The sequence below is a fragment of the Crinia signifera genome, chromosome 2, assembly GCF_055691185.1.
Source record: "Crinia signifera chromosome 2, ASM5569118v1, whole genome shotgun sequence".
Lineage (NCBI taxonomy): Eukaryota > Metazoa > Chordata > Amphibia > Anura > Myobatrachidae > Crinia > Crinia signifera.
The window spans coordinates 144639003-144662691 of NC_139218.1; the positions used below are offsets into that span (position 1 = coordinate 144639003).

The 23689-nt window shown below is 43.1% G+C and overlaps 1 protein-coding gene across 2 annotated transcripts in view; it reads left to right on the top strand.

Moving 5' to 3' along the window:
* The window catches only part of SLC6A17 (solute carrier family 6 member 17), an 82776-nt gene that overhangs the window by 12277 nt on the left and 46810 nt on the right, over nt 1–23689 (top strand). For both annotated transcript variants that reach the window (XM_083173074.1, XM_083173073.1), the window contains exon 2: nt 15921–16300. In XM_083173074.1, the coding sequence (XP_083029200.1) occupies nt 16021–16300 (280 nt within the window). In that variant the 5' untranslated portion in view covers nt 15921–16020. The remainder of the gene's footprint in view (nt 1–15920; nt 16301–23689) is intronic.

Here is a 23689-nt window from a genome sequence, read left to right on the forward strand (position 1 = left end):
TGGTACTAGTACAAGAAAGGACAAAAAGCAGGGTTTATATAATTGCAAAAATTTACTTTAAAGACATATACCACTTAAAAGCATTAAGTACATAATAACATGAATAAAACATAAAAAAACAGTCTTACAGTCAGGTACCATTTAAAGGAGTATTTGATGCAAAATAAAATTATTTGGATGGGTAAGTGCACTTTACCATTGAATTTTGGGAATGCTTCCAATGGAGGTGGGATGATACCACCCTCAAGGGGGTGCCATAGTCCTCTCTAGTAATACGGTATTGGTTGGTATAAACCGCTGGAGGATGTGGATGGAGATGAATGGATCCCCCAAGGATTGGGTACCAGAGTCCTCTCTAGTTTTATGGCGTTAGATGGTAGACCGCTGGAGGAAATGTGCTGGTATGCCTTGATATCAATTGTAGGGCGTTCTCTCATATGGATGGCGGCAACCTGCTTTGGCCACCAAGAAATGACCAAGGAAGGAAATGCCAGGCAGTACTGACCAATTGGTCATGGGAGCAAGGGAATATCACCAATAAGTGTTGCACCAAAGTAATGATGAAGAAACAATCGTCTCCTTATAGCAGAAGACTGGTCCTGAAGGTGAGGCCAAAAAAACACTGACATGTTTTGCTACCTGTTGTAGCTTTTTCAAAGCTACAACTGGTAGCAAAACCTTGTTGTACCTGTTGTAGCTTTTTCAAAGCTACAACAGGTAGCGAATTGCGTCAGGTGTTTCACAATTAACAAAAATTATTACTAACTCTGGCACCCTCTTGAGGGTGGCATCATCCCACCTCCATTGGAAGCATTCACCACATTCAATGGTAAAGTGCACTTACGCATCCACCAAATAATTTTATTTTGCATCAAATACTCCTTGAAATGATGCCTAAACTAAGCCTGTAGATGCAAAGTGAACTGTATAATCTAAAACAATAGATAAAAAGGCAAAAACATCAATACTTAATTTACATACATAATTTCATGATTATTAATTGAAAAGAAAGAATGATTGGTACATTTGTTTCTTGTGTTGAATGACTTGTCTCCAGAATTTTTTATTGAAAGATGTAAAATAAATTAAAGCCTAATAACATTACTAATGTTCGAAATCATTAAAGCATGGTTGCTCAAGTTACTCATAAACAATTCAATTATTTTTTCCCATGAAAGAATTATTAAAAAAGAAAAAAATATTTTTTTTTTATTTTTTAACTGTTTTCTCCCCAACCCTGTTTGGACATAACTGAAATCTTATTCTTTTACTTTAGTAATAAATGATATTTTTGAAATACATCTGGATGTTTTGCTAATGATAAGTATGTTATGACTCTCAGCATTCCATTCAATCTATGTAGTACTGGCCACATACACCAAAGTACCATCTACATCTACTGTAACAATCATTTATGATTTATGTGCATAAATGCAAAAAGAGAGTTAAAGGCAGTGAAGTGCGGTGAGGTTAGAGTCAGGTGAGGCAGGAGTTATTTGGGACAGTGACAGTTAGGGTATGGGGGAGAGTGACAGTGGGGAGAGTGACAGTGGGGGATGGGGGAGAGTGACAGCAGGGGATGGGGGAGAGTGATAGCGGGGAGAGTGACAGTGGAGGATGGGGGAGGGTGACAGTGGGGGATGGGGGTAGAGTGACAGTGGGGGATGGGGGAGAGTGATAATGGGGAGATTGACAGTGGGGTATGGGTGTAGAATGACAGTGGGGAGAGTGACAGTGGGGGATGGGAGAGAGTGGCAGTGGTGACAAAGGGCTGAAGCATTACTTACTTTAGAAGTCTACCTGGGATCCAGCAGCATTGGCAATGGGAGGAGGGAGGTCAGCCATGCCACCAGGTGGAGGGGATAGAGCCGGCCCAGGCTGCAGCGGCAGGAGGAGGAGGGAGGCTCTGCCTCCCCTGACTGCACGTCCCTGTTTAAAGGCCCCCATACACTACTTCGAGGTATCGCATGCAGCCTTGCATGCAATACCTCAGCAACTGCCTGCAGCTCCCTGGCGGCTTGAATGCATAAAATACATTGTATATGGTCCTAGGCATATGATGTATTATATGCGACCCCAAAAAGTGCTGTTATTCCCCTGCAATTTGGGCTCTTTTCCTGGGATTGATTGCCGCAATCACAGGAAAAGATTCGCAGATTGGCAGATAATTGAATGGATTGCAAATTGACAATCAACTGACATCGTTGTTCACAGACATATAGCGACAGGTGTGCAACACACATATACAGTATTGGCGCATCGTGGTGTGGGCATGGGCAATCTGCCTGTATACACTCAATATCCTTCTGGCCCTTCAGGGTGATATCATTTAAAATCTTGTTTATTGTGTATCACATTATTAACGTTGTATGCTTCCAGGCAGCTCAATCTGACAATATTGTCAGCGACTTCATGTACGGCTGGGGACCGGGTAATGTCACTAAATTATATAATGAAACAATATCATTCAGTGTGTATGGGTTATATAATTTGATATACAGTAGTTACTATATTGGCAGTTCTGCTAAGTAGCTAGTGCAGGGCTTGACAAACCCCAGTGGCCAGGTCACCACGGTGTCCACATTCTGCTTCCTGGCGACCAGATTTTTTTGGGGAGGAAGCAGAATATGGTTGTGGCTGGGTGGGCTTGCAGTAACAGCCGGGCGAAGCGGTCATCAACCTCCCCGGCTGTGTGAGGCAAGAGCAGGTCCATCGTGCGGCTATAACAAAACTTGAGCCTGCATCGCAAGCCAATTGCAGTTTGCTGTTCAGGAGCCAATCAGGAGCGGCAGTGGTAGCTCCTGATTTACCATCGAACCGAACTCCGATTGGCTCACAATCTGGTGCAAGTTTTGAAATAGGGGGGGGGGGGTTGACTACCGATCTGCCCGACTGTTGCTGTTACTGCGGATGGTAATAGCAGGGTGGAGGCTGCCATTTATCACTTACAGAGCATGTAACCCTTGGCACCGAGCAGGTTAACACCTGGCAGAGCAGGTTAACTGCCTGGTAAAGCAGGTTAACCCCATAGCAACAAGCAGAGCATGTTAACCACCTGGCGGAGCATGTTAACCCTATTGGCAATGAGCATGTTAACCCCTGACATTAAGCATGAAACCCATAGCAACAAGTATGTAGGAAAACAGAACGTATGTGGCATAATATGTAATTATGGCATGTGGTATTGTATATAATAGGCATTACAGTGTGTGGCATAATGTGTAATGAGCATTACGATGTTTGGTATAATGTGTAATGGACATTACAGTGTGTGGAATATTTAATGGGCATTATGAAGTGTGTACGTTTTCAGGGTGCACCTTCACCACACACTATCCCAAGTTAGCTGGCTCCTAAATTTTCATCCTAACTCCTTGATTTTAAAGAAATGTATCGAGCCCTAAGCTAGTGTGTATGTGGCTTAAGTAAGTTAGATTGTGTACAAATGCAAAACTAAATTGCAGTGTAAAAATAAATATAAAAAAGAAGGGGTGGTGGAGCGCTAACTTAATCTAAATAGAATCAATTGGGTAGTACAGTATTAATATTTTTAATTAATCACATACATTTAAAACACATATAGACATGTATTATTAGCAATAAGTGACTGTCACAGTAAAAATATATATATAATAAAAAAACATAAATATACACAATATTAATGGTTGGACTAGTGAGGTAGTGATATTGTTAACCAGAGTGCCACTGATAGAAGGATGGTGGCTTACTGATTTTGTATTGGTACAGTCCCTGGTGTAGATCCCAAATGTAGATGAAATTTTGTAGGGGAGTCCATAAAACCTGCAGGAATAGGTTCCGCTGTAGGGAAAGATGTAATCCTCACCAAAGAGGCGTCCTCATGATTATGCGATCCGTATGTCCTGAATGTTGAGCAGGTGGTGTCCCAATTGCAACAATTGCATGAAATCTTGGCAGGGGATTAGCCAGGAACCAAAGTGTAAAGCCAACTTGGATAAGAGCTTAGGATACCCGGTAACTCCTCAAGAAGTCCAACAGATTAAAATCAACAGGTGCTTCACCTGTTGATTTTAAATATGTTTGCATCCCTTGCATTGCAACATAGAGGTGTATTCAATGCCACAGTGAGGGGGGGTTGTACTGCGATGATGGCTTATTAGAGGAGAAGCCATCCTTACCGTCCAACCCCCTCGTCGTATTCAATGTTTGCCCGGAATTCTCGCTGTCAGAAGACGGCAAGGATCCCCTTAAACAGCGAGTCAGCTTCATTTTGTGGCAAGCCCCGACCATTTTAATGGGCACACTCGGCATTTCCACCTCTCTGAGAAGAACCAGTGAGGTGGAAACAGCTAGTGAAGGGGAGGCAGTTGAATACTCTGACAGTGACCTATCGGCACCGCTCGCCGTCATAGCTTGCCATCAGAACATTGAATACTGCCCATAGATGCTTCCTGGCGACCAGATTTTTTTGGGGAGGAAGCAGAATATGGTTGTGGCTGGGTGGGCTTGCAGTAACAGCCGGGCGAAGCGGTCATCAACCTCCCCGGCTGTGTGAGGCAAGAGCAGGTCCATCGTGCGGCTATAACAAAACTTGAGCCTGCATCGCAAGCCAATTGCAGTTTGCTGTTCAGGAGCCAATCAGGAGCGGCAGTGGTAGCTCCTGATTTACCATCGAACCGAACTCCGATTGGCTCACAATCTGGTGCAAGTTTTGAAATAGGGGGGGGGGGTTGACTACCGATCTGCCCGACTGTTGCTGTTACTGCGGATGGTAATAGCAGGGTGGAGGCTGCCATTTATCACTTACAGAGCATGTAACCCTTGGCACCGAGCAGGTTAACACCTGGCAGAGCAGGTTAACTGCCTGGTAAAGCAGGTTAACCCCATAGCAACAAGCAGATCATGTTAACCACCTGGCGGAGCATGTTAACCCTATTGGCAATGAGCATGTTAACCCCTGACATTAAGCATGAAACCCATAGCAACAAGTATGTAGGAAAACAGAACGTATGTGGCATAATATGTAATTATGGCATGTGGTATTGTATATAATAGGCATTACAGTGTGTGGCATAATGTGTAATGAGCATTACGATGTTTGGTATAATGTGTAATGGACATTACAGTGTGTGGAATATTTAATGGGCATTATGAAGTGTGTACGTTTTCAGGGTGCACCTTCACCACACACTATCCCAAGTTAGCTGGCTCCTAAATTTTCATCCTAACTCCTTGATTTTAAAGAAATGTATCGAGCCCTAAGCTAGTGTGTATGTGGCTTAAGTAAGTTAGATTGTGTACAAATGCAAAACTAAATTGCAGTGTAAAAATAAATATAAAAAAGAAGGGGTGGTGGAGCGCTAACTTAATCTAAATAGAATCAATTGGGTAGTACAGTATTAATATTTTTAATTAATCACATACATTTAAAACACATATAGACATGTATTATTAGCAATAAGTGACTGTCACAGTAAATATATATATATAATAAAAAAACATAAATATACACAATATTAATGGTTGGACTAGTGAGGTAGTGATATTGTTAACCAGAGTGCCACTGATAGAAGGATGGTGGCTTACTGATTTTGTATTGGTACAGTCCCTGGTGTAGATCCCAAATGTAGATGAAATTTTGTAGGGGAGTCCATAAAACCTGCAGGAATAGGTTCCGCTGTAGGGAAAGATGTAATCCTCACCAAAGAGGCGTCCTCATGATTATGCGATCCGTATGTCCTGAATGTTGAGCAGGTGGTGTCCCAATTGCAACAATTGCATGAAATCTTGGCAGGGGATTAGCCAGGAACCAAAGTGTAAAGCCAACTTGGATAAGAGCTTAGGATACCCGGTAACTCCTCAAGAAGTCCAACAGATTAAAATCAACAGGTGCTTCACCTGTTGATTTTAAATATGTTTGCATCCCTTGCATTGCAACATAGAGGTGTATTCAATGCCACAGTGAGGGGGGGTTGTACTGCGATGATGGCTTATTAGAGGAGAAGCCATCCTTACCGTCCAACCCCCTCGTCGTATTCAATGTTTGCCCGGAATTCTCGCTGTCAGAAGACGGCAAGGATCCCCTTAAACAGCGAGTCAGCTTCATTTTGTGGCAAGCCCCGACCATTTTAATGGGCACACTCGGCATTTCCACCTCTCTGAGAAGAACCAGTGAGGTGGAAACAGCTAGTGAAGGGGAGGCAGTTGAATACTCTGACAGTGACCTATCGGCACCGCTCGCCGTCATAGCTTGCCATCAGAACATTGAATACTGCCCATAGATGTTCCCGGTGATAAGATTCTTTTTTTTTATGTGCTGACAGCTCTGAATCAATTTAGCAATATATGAAGATAGAAGGTACAATTTTGAACCTTCATGTTGTGATCTGTGCTGCAAGGGAGCAAATTTTAAATGTGTGAATAGATTTACTGTACAGTTGAAATGGCGATGTGTCCTAGCTGAGCTCTGCCAGCAAATCAAAAATAGCATTTTCACCCATTGCTTTGCAACATAGTTTTGCACTCTTTGGGCTGAGTCGGATGCATTGCAGATGGTCACACAAATTGGTGATTTTGTTTGTGTCCCAATGTGTGCTTAAAAAGACACATTAAGCTGCACTGACTCTGAAATGTATTGTGAGTTCATGGGCTGGATATTGTTCAGCAACTTCACCCAGCGCCTACTGAACATTCAGGGGGACATTTACTAAGATGGGAGTTCTATTTCACATGGGATGTTGCTATGGGTTGCAATCAGAATCTACTTATTTATTTAGCACTTTCTAGAAGATAATAGATAGTATCTGATTGGTTGCCCATAGCAACATCCCATGTGAAATAGAACTCCCATCTTAGTAAATTTCCCCGTCAGTCATTAACAATATAGTAATAATTTAACTGCATGTGTAGGTGACGGGGGCCTTTAACAACCCACTACAGCACACATCATATGGGGCAAATCCAGGTTGGATCGCAGAAGCAATACAACCCCCGGTCCTGCGAACAGCGAATGCCTCTATCTGATTGACAGGAGAGGCCGGGGGCCCCCTGCATATCCGAAACTAGCTGAGTCAGGCCCATAGTGCTTCCAGCCCTTGTGCATTTGGATGCACACTTATACACCAAGGTGAGGGCTTATACTAGCATGCAACAACTGCACAGAATGGCTGACGTGGCCACAGCAGTGTGACACAGAATCCGTCTCCTTATGTGGATATTCTTCAAAAGCTGAACCCTTTGCGTGTTCTGCTCTGAACTCTTTTCTTCGGGATATGGTCATGTTGTCTACAGCATTTAGGTCTACACCACTAGGTCGACCTGCATTAAGGTCGACCTGCATTTAGGTAGACATGCATTTAGGTCGACATGACTAAAGGTCGACATGACTTAGGTCGACATGGTCATTAGGTCGACAGGGTCATTAGGTCGACTTTTATAAGGTCCACATGGTCATTAGGTCGACATGGGGAAGGTCTACATGGGGTCATTTCACTGTTTTATGAGTCGACATGTGCCGACAGGCGGTATTTCATGCCCTACCATCCACTAGGGCGTGGTGGGAGAATAAAATAGTGTGCCTGAAGCAGGGGACGCGGTGCTATGTTGACTGTGTCGACGCTTAAAAAAAATGGAAAAAATAAACTTAACCCCTTCACGACATTTGACGTATATATACGTCATGGCCGGGAAGTACTTCCCGACACATGACGTATATATACGTCATGTCTTTAAACTGTCACTGCGTCTCGAGACGCAGTGACAGAGGGACGATGTCTGCTGTCCCTGACAGCAGACATGTCCCTGCATGCCCAGGGGGGGCTGCGATGTCGCCCCCCCGTCGGCGATCGCTGTGATTGGCTGTTCAGTGTGAACAGCCATTCACAGCGGTTTCCTGTGTTACCAGCGAATCAGACGCTTGGTAACACAGGTGTCAATCACCGCCGGGCGTCAGGGGGCATGAGGGGGTCATCGGTGACGATGACACCTCACCCCACCCTCACCCCACCTGCCCCCAAGGCTGTGATTGGTCCGTGGGACCCACGGACCAATCACAGCCAAGGCGCGACATTTAAACTAACGGTGACTGCGCTGCAGACGCCATTCCGGTCTGGAGTAGCGTGCAGAGCGGTCACCGTGCCTATCTGCCGTGATACTGACCTGATCCTTGCTAATACTTACCTGATCCTTGCAAATACCTTACCTGATCACTTGATCACTGCTTGTAGCGTGCTGGACGCTTCCTGGATCTGACTTCCTGAGACTTCCTGCTGCTGCTGCAGTGTGATAGAGAGATAGAGAGAGAGAGATAGAGAGAGATAGAGAGATAGTGACAGAGAGAGCTATATTTTGTGTCTGCTACCCCCCCTTTTTGGGGGTGCAGGGTTTTTTTATATATAAATAACTGTCGCTGCTGCTGCAGTGTCATAGTGATAGATAGTGATAGATAGTGAGAGATAGTGATAGATAGTAATAGATAGTGAGAGATAGAGAGATTTGTGTCTGCTACCCCCCCTTTTTTGGGGGTGCAGGTTTTTTTTTTATATATATAACTGTCAGTGCTGCAGTGTCATAGTGATAGATAGTGATAGATAGTGAGAGATAGAGAGATAGAGAGAGATAGTGACAGAGAGTGATAGAGAGTGTATATTTTGTGTCTGCTACCCCCCCTTTTTGGGGGTGCAGGTTTTTTTTTATACATATAACTGTCAGTGCTGCTGCTGCAGTGTGATAGATAGTGATAGATAGTGATAGATAGTGATAGATAGAGAGAGATAGTGACAGAGAGTGATAGAGAGTGTATATTTTGTGTCTGCTACCCCCGCCTTTTGTGCTGATCACTATATCTGAGGTGATCAGCAACTTTTTGGGGGTGCAGAGGTTTTTTTTTTTTATATATACCTGTCAGTTGCTGCCAGTTGCACCAAAGGTTGTGCACCTGCTGCCCCTCACTGGTAATCAGTGTCGCATCACTGATCACCTTTTTTTTTTTTTTTGTGGGTGCTGTGTGGTCTTTTTTTAATTTTTTTTTTACACACACTGTGATTTTGTGGGTGTCCTGTGGCCACTGTGCGCTGATCAGTGACGTACATCACTGATCAGCTTTTTCGGCACAGGGTTGATCTATTTTTTTTTTTTTTGATCAAATTCCTGTTGCCTTTGAGCGCTGTTCAGTGACAGACGTTACTGACCAACATCTGTGCTCAATTTTTGGTGCAGGACCTTTTTTTTTTTTTTTTTTAACCCCTTCAATTTTTTTTTTTTAACCCCTTCAATTTTTTTTTTTTTAACCCCTTCATTTTTTTTTTTTTGTATAAAGTATTTTTTTTGTTCTGCACTACATACACACAACACACTACATACCCCCCGGGTTGAAATAAAGTTTGTACCCCCCCCTACACTATACACGTGTTGAAACATTTCACTACCAGTAACACAAAAATAAAAATGTCATCCCAAATGTCATCCCAGTCATCCAGAAGAATGTATTCAGTGGAGGAGGCATATGCCATGCTTGCCTCTGATTCTGACACAGCCAGTGAGGCAAGCGGGGAATTTGAAGGATTCGTCTTAAGCTCCTCTTCCTCCTCTGGTGATGAGGGACCCCCTCAAAGACGCCCCCGTAGAGCAGCTGAGACCCCCCCCCCCCAATAATTGATCTCGTATGGACCCCACCACCAGACAATTTTGAGCCCCAGGTTCCTGAGTTTTTGGCCATGCCAGGAATCCAATTTGATTCCACAGGTCTCAGAGAAATTGACTTTTTCAAATTATTTTTCTCTGATGATTTTATAAATTTAATGGTGGACCAAACTAATTTATATGCCCAGCAGTTTATTGCTCAAAACCCCACGTCATCATTTGCTAGGTGGACCCCTGTAGATGCAGTAGAGATGATGACGTTTTGGGGTCTGGTGTTTCATATGGGCATAGTAAAAAAGCCACAAATTAGGCAATATTGGAGTACAGATGTTCTGTACAGCACCCCATTTTACCGTATGGCCATGACTCGGACTCGTTTTGAGGCAATCCATAAATTTATACATTACACCGATAATGCACAGTGCCCACCCAGAGATGATCCCACCTTTGACCGGCTATTCAAAGTCAGGCCGGTCATTGATCATTTCAGTGCCAAATTTGCAGAGCTATACATCCCTGAAAAATGTATTTGTATTGACGAGTCCCTTATACATTTTAAAGGAAGGGTTAAATTCCGCCAGTACCTTCCCAGTAAGAGGGCAAGGTATGGCATAAAAATGTATAAGCTGTGTGAAAGCACCACAGGGTACACCCACAAGTTTAGGGTATATGAAGGGAAGGATTCAAGAATTGAACCGCCAGAATGCCCCCCCTCCCTCGTAGGTGTTAGTGGCAAAATTGTCTGGGATTTAATGCACCCCTTCCTGGATAAGGGTTATCACCTCTATGTGGATAACTTTTACACCAGCATCCCCCTGTTTAAGGCCCTTGGTTCAAGAGGTACAGCAGCTTGCGGTACTGTGCGCAAGAACCAAAGAGGCCTCCCCAAAACGCACATTGCCCAAGTAATGAGAAGGGGTGAAAGCAGGGGAATATGCACCGAAAATATGTTGTTGGTCAAATATAAGGACAAGAGGGATGTCCTTATACTGACAACAATTCATGGAGACAGTACCACCTCCATCCCTGTACGAGGTACCAGTACCCACACCTCAAAACCAAATTGTATCCTAGATTACAATAAGTACATGGGCGGAGTGGATCTTTCAGATCAGGTACTGAAGCCGTACAGTGCCCTGCGGAAAACAAATATCTGGTACAAGAAGCTGGCCGTGTATATCATCCAGATGGCACTGTATAACGCTTACGTGCTATTCCGTTCTACCGGCCAGAGGGGGACATTTATGCACTTTCAAGAGGAAGTCATAAAGGGCCTAATATTTGGGAACCAGCAGGCAGAGGGCCCCAGTACTTCTAGTACTGGCCCCCGTATTGTACCAGGGCAGCATTTTCCCAACGAAATCCCCTCCACTGCAAGAAAGGGCAGGACACAAAAAAGGTGCAAAGTTTGCTATAAAAAGGGAATAAGAAAGGAAACTATTTTCCACTGTGAAACTTGCCCCGACAAACCCGGCCTATGTATAAAGGAGTGTTTCAAAATATACCACACATCGATGGATTATTAGGTTCATCATTTCACCGTGCATCGGGGGTCTTGCTAATGCCACATAGCACCCACCATTCATTCCACCAGAATCTGAGCTGCAAAATCCAAAAATCACTCCTTCCCTTCTGAGTCCTGCCATGCACCCAACTGGTATTTTTTGGTCACATGTGAGGCATTGCCGTACTCGGGAGAAATGGGGGCACAGATTTTGGGGTGCTTTGTCTCCTTCATTCCTTGTGAAAATGAAAAATTTTGAGCCAGAAGTACATTTTTGTGTAAAAAAATGTAATTTTTCATTTTCACAGCCCAGTTGTACCAAAATTGGTGAAACCCCTGGGGGTTTGAAATGTACACTATACCCCTAGATGAATTCCCTGAGGGGTGTAGTTTGCAAAATGGGGTCACTTGTGGGGGGGTTCCACTGTATTGGTAATGCAACATAGCACCCACCATTCATTCCACCAAAATCTGTGCTGCAAAATCCAAAAATCACTCCTTCCCTTCTGAGTCCTGCCATGCGCCCAACTGGTATTTTTTGGTCACATGTGAGGCATTGCCGTACTCGGGAGAAATTGGGGCACAGATTTTGGGGTGCTTTGTCTCCTTCATTCCTTGTGAAAATGAAAAATTTTGAGCCAGAACTGCATTTTTGTGTAAAAAAATGTAATTTTTCATTTTCACAGCCCAGTTGTACCAAAATTGGTGAAACCCCTGGGGGTTTGAAATGTACACTATACCCCTAGATGAATTCCCTGAGGGGTGTAGTTTGCAAAATGGGGTCACTTGTGGGGGGGTTCCACTGTATTGGTAATGCAACATAGCACCCACCATTCATTCCACCAAAATATGTGCTGCCAAATCCAAAAATCACTCCTTCCCTTCTGAGTCCTGCCATGCGCCCAACTGGTATTTTTTGGTCACATGTGAGGCATTGCCGTACTCGGGAGAAATTGGGGCACAGATTTTGGGGTGCTTTGTCTCCTTCATTCCTTGTGAAAATGAAAAATTTTGAGCCAGAACTGCATTTTTGTGTAAAAAAATGTAATTTTTCATTTTCACTGCCCAGTTGTATCAAAATTGGTGAAACCCCTGGGGGTTTGAAATGTACACTATACCCCTAGATGAATTCCCTGAGGGGTGTACTTTGCAAAATGGGGTGACTTGTGGGGGGGTTCCACTCTATTGGTGCTTTGGGAGTCTTGCTAATGCAACATGGCACCCACCATTCATTCCACCAAAATCTGTGCTGCCAAATCCAAAAATCACTCCTTCCCTTCTGAGTCCTGCCATGCGCCCAACTGGTATTTTTTGGTCACATGTGAGGCATTGCCGTACTCGGGAGAAATTGGGGCACAGATTTTGGGGTGCTTTGTCTCCTTCATTCCTTGTGAAAATGAAAAATTTTGAGCCAGAACTGCATTTTTGTGTAAAAAAATGTAATTTTTCATTTTCACTGCCCAGTTGTATCAAAATTGGTGAAACCCCTGGGGGTTTGAAATGTACACTATACCCCTAGATGAATTCCCTGAGGGGTGTACTTTGCAAAATGGGGTGACTTGTGGGGGGGTTCCACTCTATTGGTGCTTTGGGAGTCTTGCTAATGCAACATGGCACCCACCATTCATTCCACCAAAATCTGTGCTGCCAAATCCAAAAATCACTCCTTCCCTTCTGAGTCCTGCCATGCGCCCAACTGGTATTTTTTGGTCACATGTGAGGCATTGCCGTACTCGGGAGAAATTGGGGCACAGATTTTGGGGTGCTTTGTCTCCTTCATTCCTTGTGAAAATGAAAAATTTTGAGCCAGAACTGCATTTTTGTGTAAAAAAATGTAATTTTTCATTTTCACTGCCCAGTTGTATCAAAATTGGTGAAACCCCTGGGGGTTTGAAATGTACATTATACCCCTAGATGAATTCCCTGAGGGGTGTACTTTGCAAAATGGGGTGACTTGTGGGGGGGTTCCACTGTATTGGTGCTTTGGGAGTCTTGCTAATGCAACATGGCACCCACCATTCATTCCACCAAAATCTGTGCTGCCAAATCCAAAAATCACTCCTTCCCTTCTGAGTCCTGCCATGCGCCCCACTGGTATTTTTTGGTCACATGTGAGGCATTGCCGTACTCGGGAGAAATTGGGGCACAGATTTTGGGGTGCTTTGTCTCCTTCATTTCATGTGAAAATGAAAAATTTTGAGCCAGAACTGCATTTTTGTGTAAAAAAATGTAATTTTTCATTTTCACTGCCCAGTTGTATCAAAATTGGTGAAACCCCTGGGGGTTTGAAATGTACACTATACCCCTAGATGAATTCCCTGAGGGGTGTACTTTGCAAAATGGGGTGACTTGTGGGGGGGTTCCACTGTATTGGTGCTTTGGGAGTCTTGCTAATGCAACATGGCACCCACCATTCATTCCACCAAAATCTGTGCTGCCAAATCCAAAAATCACTCCTTCCCTTCTGAGTCCTGCCATGCGCCCCACTGGTATTTTTTGGTCACATGTGAGGCATTGCCGTACTCGGGAGAAATTGGGGCACAGATTTTGGGGTGCTTTGTCTCCTTCATTCCTTGTGAAAATGAAAAATTTTGAGCCAGAACTGCATGTTTGTGTAAAAAAATTTAATTTTCCATTTTCACATCCCAGTTGTACCAAAATTGGTGAAACCCCTGGGGGTTTAAAATGTACACTATACCCCTAGATGAATTCCCTGAGGGGTGTACTTTGCAAAATGGGGTGACTTGTGGGGGGGTTCCACTGTATTGGTGCAACATAGCACCCACCATTCATTCCACCAAAATCTGTGCTGCAAAATCCAAAAATCACTCCTTCCCTTCTGAGTCCTGCCATGCACCCAACTGGTATTTTTTGGTCACATGTGAGGCATTGCCGTACTCGGGAGAAATTGGGGCACAGATTTTGGGGTGCTTTGTCTCCTTCATTCCTTGTGAAAATGAAAAATTTTGAGCCATAACTGCATGTTTGTGTAAAAAAATGTAATTTTCCATTTTCACATCCCAGTTGTATCAAAATTGGTGAAACCCCTGGGGGTTTGAAATGTACACTATACCCCTAGATGAATTCCCTGAGGGGTGTACTTTGCAAAATGGGGTGACTTGTGGGGGGGTTCCACTGTATTGGTGCTTTGGGAGTCTTGCTAATGCAACATGGCACCCACCATTCATTCCACCAAAATCTGTGCTGCCAAATCCAAAAATCACTCCTTCCCTTCTGAGTCCTGCCATGCGCCCCACTGGTATTTTTTGGTCACATGTGAGGCATTGCCGTACTCGGGAGAAATTGGGGCAGAGATTTTGGGGTGCTTTGTCTCCTTCATTCCTTGTGAAAATGAAAAATTTTGAGCCAGAACTGCATGTTTGTGTAAAAAAATGTAATTTTCCATTTTCACATCCCAGTTGTACCAAAATTGGTGAAACCCCTGGGGGTTTGAAATGTACACTATACCCCTAGATGAATTCCCTGAGGGGTGTAGATTGCAAAATGGGGTGACTTGTGGGGAAGGTTCCTAACTTTTAGCACTTATGGTGCCTAGAAACCTACATGGTGCCTAAAAAAAAATCTCATAAAAAGGAGGCTCCAAAATCAAGTAGGTGCTCCTTCTATTATGAAGCCTGTGGTTTGGTCAACGTGCACACTAGGGCCACATATAGGATATTTTTGAAAACACAAGAATTGGGGGAATCATTTTTTAGTCACATTTCTCTAGTAAAATCTACTGTATTTGTTAGAAAAATGTATTAAAATTGAAACTCTGCAAAAAAAAAGAAATTTTGAAATTTCACCTACACTTTGTTTTAATTCCTGTGAAACACCTAAAGGGTTAACAAACTTCCAAAATGCTGTTTTGAATACTGTGAGGGGTGCAGTTTTTGAAATGGCATCATTTATGGGGGTGTCTCACATACAAGTCCCTCAAAGTCACATCAGAACTGAACTGGTCCCTAAAAAAATCAGTGTTTGAAATTTTCTTGAAAATTTGAGAATTTGCTAGTCATATTTGAAGCCTCCTAGTGTCCAAAAAAATGAAAAGGGGGTTGAAATAATGATGGCAACATAAAGTAGACATATGGTCTATGTTAGTTATTAACTATTTTGAGTGGTATGATTATTTGTCTCACAAGCAGAAAATTTAACATTTTGCATATTGCTAAATTTTCCATTTTTTCACGATATTTTGGTATTTTTCACAAAAAAACACAGACTGTATCGACCAAAATTTACCACTAACTTGAAGTACAATGTGTCACGAGAAAACAATCTCAAAATCACTGGGATAAGTAAAAGCAAAAAAAAGTTATCCCCACTTAAGTGAGACATGTCAGATTTGAAAAAAAGGGCTCTGTCATGAAGGCACAAACTGGCTCTGTCATGAAGGGGTTAAAAAAAACAAACCCATGTCGACATTTTCACTGTCGACCTAATGACCTTGTCGACCTTATACCTGTCGACCTAATGACCTTGTCGACCTAATGACCCTGTCGACCTTCAGTCAGGTCGACCTAAATGCAAGTCGACCTAATGGTGTAGACCTAATGCTTGTAGACCTAAATGCAGTCTGACAAATGATCCCATTCCCTTTTCTTCTAGGTGCCCATGGCATACTCCACTTGTATACAATATATATTGCCCCATCCCGATTATAATATGCTTCCATTTTATTGTAGCACACTACTGTAGTTATAAAATACCAGTATCACACCCAATTTGCTTTAACCTAATTTGCATAAAATGTGATAGATCAGCTGAATGACATTAAATGCATTTTTTTTTTCAGATCTCTTTTGCATGGGAGCCAGCATTAAATAGCTTCTTTGTGCTGGATTGATATCTCTGTTACAGCCTCTTCCTATATCCAGCAACCGACTGTTCTCCAAATGCCTAAACAGAGTAAAGTGACTCAGCGAGAGCACAACCAAAATGTCACAGAATCAGTTGCTGACCTGTTGGCCCACGAAGAGCCAGTAGATCATAAAGCAAGTGCCCTAAATGTAGCGGGAGATGAATTTAAAGGAAAGCAGGTGGAAGAAGGTATAGAGGTAGAGGACAGACCAGCATGGAACAGCAAGCTACAGTACATACTTGCACAAATCGGATATTCGGTGGGTCTGGGCAATGTTTGGCGATTTCCATATCTGTGCCAGAAAAATGGTGGAGGTAAGAACAAAATATTTTGTGGTACCTGGTATCTAAATTATCTTGACAAGGATACAAATTTAAGGGGTATAGTTCAAGACATGGAGAAGATTAAAGTAGATATGTATAGAGCTCTAACCAATCCGCTTCTATCTCTCATTTTACAGGCTGTGATTTAAAAAATTACAGGATCTGATTGGTTAGTGTTCTATTTCTCTCTCTGCATAAATTGATAAATACATCACTAAATTGTCCACTTTGTTACCACCCCTCTGTTATTACTCTGGATTGTTTGGTAATCTTATGTCTGGAGGTGAGTAATCCCTGGATATCTAATTGCTGTGAATGTAAACTTGGTCCCTAATGTAGGGCACACACCAGTACAATTGTGATCGTAAGCAAATTGTGAGACAATCATTTGATGATCGCAGGATCTGTTGAAGCACAAAATCTGCATATAGATGAAGTGCCTCTCAGTCAGCACTGGGAATCGCCAGATTCCCTGTGCTGGCGAAAGCCGGCGGAGAGGCGCTCCATCTGACGGGGACACGCAAGCATCTCACACACACGCGTGTCCCCATTAACACGGCAGTGGGGAGCACTTTCACTGCCCATCTTCGCTTCAGCGAGATGTACGATCCGATCACTATCTGATCATGATATGTTCCCTCGCCTATCATTTCAGCACCAATAGTAGGAAGTCTTGTTAGTTGGTAAGAATGGAAAGACGAGGGTATATACATGCAATTTATATTCTGATATTATTGAATCAGGTATTGGCACTATATTAATTGTTAAAGGTATTCATTAATCTGGGTCATACTTGCCATCTTTAAGTTTCAGGGGGGCGGGGTCAAGGCTGACATCACTTGGCCCTGCCCCCATGCCGGAAAACGCAGTGATTTGCGGGCCGCGGAGAGGGGACAGGGCTTAAATGCCGCAAAATGCCGCAATCACGTCATTGAAGCCCTGCCCCCTCACCGCGAACCCACGATTTACGGTAATTAAATCAGCGGGCAAGGGGGGAGCGGGAGCTATCACCAGAAAGCTTGAGACTTGCCCACCTTCCCGGGGAGCTGGGAGAAGGACCTGATTTCGGGAGGCTCCCGGCCATTCAGGGAGGGTAGGCAAGCCTGATCTGGGTGCTGCCCAAAACAACAAGGAGAATATAACAATTGTGTAGAACAAAGGTTATACTGGATAAGTGCACGGGTGATGATTTAACTACTTCTTTCTGTACGTTCATCCAGTACAACCTCTTTCTTCTACACAATTGTTATAGTTGGTATAAATGGCTGTTGGTTGCTGTTGTAGGCGGATAGTACTATCCTGTGTTACTTTTCTCTATGACGCGGCCGACAGGTAATCAGTGTATTCCTATCTTATGGCATGTGATTTATTTGCCTTATAGTGAAAATACTTCAAAGAAAGCGTTGTTGTTGGCTGTAGAACCTGCTTTTTGCTATTCATCTGCATTAAAATTCAGGTCAGCAACCCATGAATTGTAGGATTCCCATGCAAAAGACAGTCCATCAAACCTGAATTTAGTCCATAGGCCGATCATTTTAAATGTAAATAAATCGATCTGGCACCTTTAGTCATTAATTAAAACACTGGAAAGTAGTGGTCCTATATATGTTGTACTACACTGCTTGAAGCACAGAGTGATAGGTAGCGGGAAACCACAGCAAATTTAAGATTGAGTATTTTATATAATTTGTGTTGAATGTCAGAAATCACTTTGGGTAGAGTTACCACACCCCTAACCATGCCTGCTTTTTAGATATTTTCTAATATAAAGGTATACTCCTACTATTTTGCATGATATATATATATATATATATATATATATATATATATATATAGACATCCAAAGAAGCAGCACTCAGGATGCAGTATGATGAAAAACACAAGTCTGTATTAAAATACGAGCTTTCGGGGTATGACCCCCTTCATCAGGTACAGACAACAAACTACGGGGGAGATTCTCTAAAACTCGCCGCCCAGCTCCGCCCCCCTTCGCCGCCCATCGCAATCATAATTATCGCATATGTTCTAACATATGCGATAATTATAGCAAAGGACAGCTCTTGCGTTAAGAGCTGTCCTTTGCGGTGAGAGTCGCAAGGTCCCAGCAGGTCCCGGCGGCTCCTCCCTCCCACACCCGGCGCTGCTGCGCCGGGCTCTCTTCCTCCCTGCACCTGGAAGAGGATCAGTGCAGGGAGGAGGTCACAGGTCCGGGCAGCATAGCTCTGTGCTGCCTGGACACAGGTGAGGGGGCGATGCGGGGCGGCGGGGGTCCGTACGGGCGGCAGTGGGTTCGCGTTAGAAGCCCATTGGCTTCTATGGGGCATCGCCAGATTTTTCTGGCGATGCCCCCCCGCCGCGGTAACCCGGCGGGGGATACTTAGAGCATCCCGAGATGCGGTAAAAAGCCCGATAACGGGGTTTTTACCGCATTTTTACCTTAGAGAATCTCCCCCTACATGCAGAAAACTTACCACTAAAGTACCTTCAGACAGGTCTGGCTCCCCCCCTGATTTGGACTCTGGATATATATATGTACGGTATTCGGCGGCACTGACGACGAATGCCATAAAGCATTGAAACGTTGGCGTCATCTGGCGTTCTGTCTTATTCATTTTACAGAGTGCCGCCGAATACCGTACATATTGTGACAGACGGGGTCTGTGGACAAGCCTGTCAGCGGAAGGCACCGGGACCTGTATCTGTACAACTCATAGTGAGTGCCGGGACCTCCCAAGTCTATATATATATATATATATATATATAGATATATATATATCTATATATATATATATCTATATATATATATATATATATATATATATATTGCTTCGCAACTGAACGCTTTGTGAAATTTAGCAGTAATTCGAAAAAAAGATTTGAAAGAATGAATGAGATATTGTGCTGAATCCACAAGAAAGGACACAGATTCACAGTGCACACAGATTGTAGCTTGATTCACTATGGAAACAGCCAGCACCTCTACACTATTAGAAACCATCAGGGATTAGTCACATTTATTTGATTTTATTGTGTTTTGTAGCCACTAATTAACATTGGAGAAAAATATTAAAAACTGAATGAATGGTTCCTTCTGGACTTGTTTCCACCATTGTTTTCTAAGATATTAACAAAGCAAATATAGTTCTCATTCTGTGCATTGTATTTATAAAAGTGTAGTGAATAAAAGTACAAGGAAATATGTTAAAAATGTATATCTAGTATACTTCCACAGCATGTTTGTTGTCATGCATGTATATTGTATGTGGATGAGTCCTCGGATAAAAACAGTTATTGATAAATTCACAGCTCGGTGGAATAAGGTCATAAAAACAAGGAAAACACAACACCAACAAGCGGTAACATTAGGCTGCATTACAGCGTGCATGGATTTGTCATATAGCAGAAAGCTGACATATTTATTTTGGAATGTTTTTAGTAACTATATTATATAAAGCAACTTCTATTTTAATTGTTATTTATGTGTGTGTGTGTGTGTGTGTGTGTGTATGTATGTATGTACAATTGTAAGAAAGATGGCGTCCCCTGTGTTGATCTTGCAATTAGATCAATGAAGCCTTAAAAGTTTACTTTTCTCAAAAGCATATACAAGAAGTCCGTATATTTCAAATATTTATTAAAAAGTCTATTTTTCAAACAATGGTGGCAATATTCCAGACAACATTGATGTTCTTTCTGGTATTTAAGACACTTGAAAATAGCAAACAGGGTATTCCTGGCGCCATCTTGCAAGTGTTCTCCAAGTTTTCCCCATCCCCCATCGAACAGGGGATTTTGTAAGTAAGGCAGCCTTTTCTAGTAGTCATTTAAATAACTATTAGCACAAAACAAGGGTCTGTTCTCAATCATATGTTAAGACAGTCCTGGGTATGTAGTGTCTTAACTTGTACGAGGTCTGGTTCTGATGGAATAACCACCACTTTTTGGTTATGGTTTTAAATGATCCTCCAGCTAAAGGCTACATTCCTATTACTTTCAGCTCTGCAAAAATCACATAGCAGGGATCAATAGGCTTATCATACTGCTGGTTTGTAATCACATTTTTGCAGTCTGTGGGAAAGGTCAAGCTTCTCATCCAAAGCAAAATATTCATTCTAAACTATATGAAATTCTACAAAATATTAAATTCAGTTTAAAGGAGGCTCCACCTTGGAGGACTGCATTGACAAATTACTTACATACCACCTCATCTATAATCATACTTTTTTTATATACATTTTTAGTCTCTAATTATCATAATACTTAATTAACTCAAATTTATTATAATATCTTCCACATGCTTACCCTCCATGTTCACTTACCTGGCCACCATACTGAGATATTGCCTAATGGCCAATTTTGGCTAAGCAATTTTGACAAGATGCACAAGAGATTTTGGCTAAGCAATGATAGTCTATAGGGGTGTACACACGGTGAGATTTTGTAGGGAGATTTTGACTAGATAGTCAAAATCTGCTAGAAGGTTAGCCAAAATCTCCCCACAGATGGAGCGCCTCTGTTCCTTGGCCGGGGATTGCCAGCATGCCTGCGCTGGCGATCACCGGTGCAGAGGCACTCCATCTGACTGGGACGCGGGTGTGTCTCACACGCATGCGCGTCCCAGTTTCAGGATGGCGCCGCGGTGGCAACCTGCCCATCTCCTTTTCAGGGAGACGGGCAGGGATAGGGGGGATGGTGGGGTGACGAGGGACACCGGGGGAGGCAGCGGGTGCCGGAGCCAGCTCTGTAGCCACGGGGCGCACGTGAGCGTCCCCTACGTGCGAGCCCCTGGTGAGAGCTGGCCGCTGGCGGGGCTGGTGATAGAATCGCCAGCCCCTGCAAAGATGGAGCCTGCTCCATCTGTATTTTTCTCCTGCTTAGTCAAAATTGTCTAGCATAGATTGCTTAGTATAGATTGACTGTGCAGGTGAGGCAATATTGACTAGATCATAGACTATCATTACTTAGACAAAATCACTTAGTCAAAATCTCTAGTGCATCTAGACAAAATCTCTCTCAAAATTGCTTAGTCAAAATTGTCCTTGCCTGCACAGTCAAACTATGCTAAGCAGTCTATACTAGACAATATTGACTAAGCAGGAGAAAAACTGGGAGATTTTGACTAACATTCTAGGAGATTTTGACTTAGTCAAAATCTCCTGCCTCACCTTGTGTACACCCTTTTACAATTCCTTTCTGAGCACTTTCTGAGCTAATGGGTGTGGATCATATAGTCACCAGTAATTTAATCAATGGTGTCTAGGTCAACCCCAAAAGGTTGACATGCACAATGTCGACATGAGGAAAAGTCAACAAGCAAAAGGTCATCATGGAAATTGTCAACACATTAAAAAGGTTGACATGATATAAGTGTACCGCATAACCTTGTATGACTCACTTCATTTGCTGTACATTTAGGCAGGTACCTCACTCTGCTACTGCTGTGCTCTGCACACTTTCCATTCCCAATTGTAGTCCACTGATACTTTCACACTGCCAAAACTTTTTACAAACCAGTATTTTTAAATGGTATTTAAAATGGGTCTGAGCCTTCACATTGCAGTAGATCACCGTTTTAAATACCGTTTAAGTATATTCACATCAGTCAACCTCACTGCATAAAAAACGGCTCTGAAACGTGTAGGACTCTGCTTTTTAAACGTTTTGAAATACCGGTTATCTTTAACGGGTAAATCAACTCTGGTGCTTTCCTACTCCAACCTTAAACGTTTTGAAATGGGAAAAAAATGGCAATATACCATTTAACAAGTGCAGTGTGAAAGGGGTATTAAAGTATGAATAAGTAAAAAAAAACACACACAGCTCTCATTTATGCTGCTCTGATAAAAATGAAAAAAAAAATCTGAGAGATTGGGATAGGCCGAGCATCTGGAATTACTCACCACAATTCTCCTGCATACGGTGGGGATTATCCTAATAGTCATGCTAGTTGTTCAGCCGAAAAGATTTGTCTAACATTGTGATTTTAGACGAGTATATATTATTGGGCTATCCAATTATAGACAATTTATTTCAGACAAAAAATTTCCTATTTTCAGAAGCTAACACATGGGATCTAGAAGAAGTTTCCGCACCAAAAAAAAAATCTCCTAGGACTGGTTATTGGGTTATGCCTTCGTGATAAGTGTCGGCTATTGGGGCTATTTGGATATCCCACAGGGGGTTCCATTAGGTGCAGTCATTTCCCATGGCTAATTGGATACCACCCTATGTGATATAAGTCAAACTAATTACAGACTACAGCCGGATTTTCCACATTTTTAAAAGCTTAACTGTTTGGGGCTGGGTCTCCATAGCTAGTGCCAGCGACTACATTATTGCTATCATGGCAGTGTGGACATCATCCAGTGATGGTAATTGCAGTAATGTGGAACCAAAGTGTAATTTTGAACACATTGTACTGACCTCAGGATGTCAGAGTATTGCTGAGTGGTAAGACAGCCCTGAAGAAGTACTAATTGGCAACAAATGAAATAGTGGAAGAGAAAAAAAATATAGTAAAGGAAATGACAGGCTGGGATATTCATGTCAGCATGTAGATCGGGCATAATTGCTTCACTGTATCATGTGCTTTGCCCACAAATTGGTGCCTTTCCAGGAGCTTTGCTTTCTCTCTTAGGCTGGTTTCACACACTCCGGCTGCTGCCGGACGGTGAAATCCCGCACGGCCAGGGAGCCGTGCCGCACACATTAGTTGTGAATGGACACTATTGTGTCCATTCACACGGGACGGCCACGACCCGGCTGCACGGCTGCAGCCGGATCCCATCACTAGAAGGGACAGCTGCCGGGCTGTAGCCATCCCCACCATTGTAATCTGCTGAGTGCGGCACGGCTCCCTGGCCGTGCGGGATTTCACCGTCCGGCAGCAGCCGGAGTGTGTGAAATCAGCCTTAGGAGTAAAGTCGGATACACACTACACAGTGTACCCAGCGATATGTTGGCAATGGGGGTTTAACCAGAGAGTGTCTTAGTTTTGTGTGCACCTTTCAAATCATTAGATCGTTGGCAAATGATTTGGCTGCAAATGGATGTTTATGCAAGGGGGGGGGGGCAGGCGGCTGTGCAGGCGGCTGTGTGGGCAGTGTGACATCCACACACAACTGCGAATTTCGCACTGTTGCGTGTGAACTAGAATAAGGCCCATTAGCTCTAGCTAGTTTCACAAACATGACATCAAGTAGAGTGCACCTATATTGGATAAAGACGGTGGATCTTTATCCTATATAAAGCACCTTTGGGATGTGGAGGAAAGACAGATGCAGCATGAATGTCGCTGTCCAGTTATATCACTCAAAACCACTTTGCTGGGTGATGTGGGATCTATTATGTCTATTTACTAGAATCTTTTAGGATTGTTTC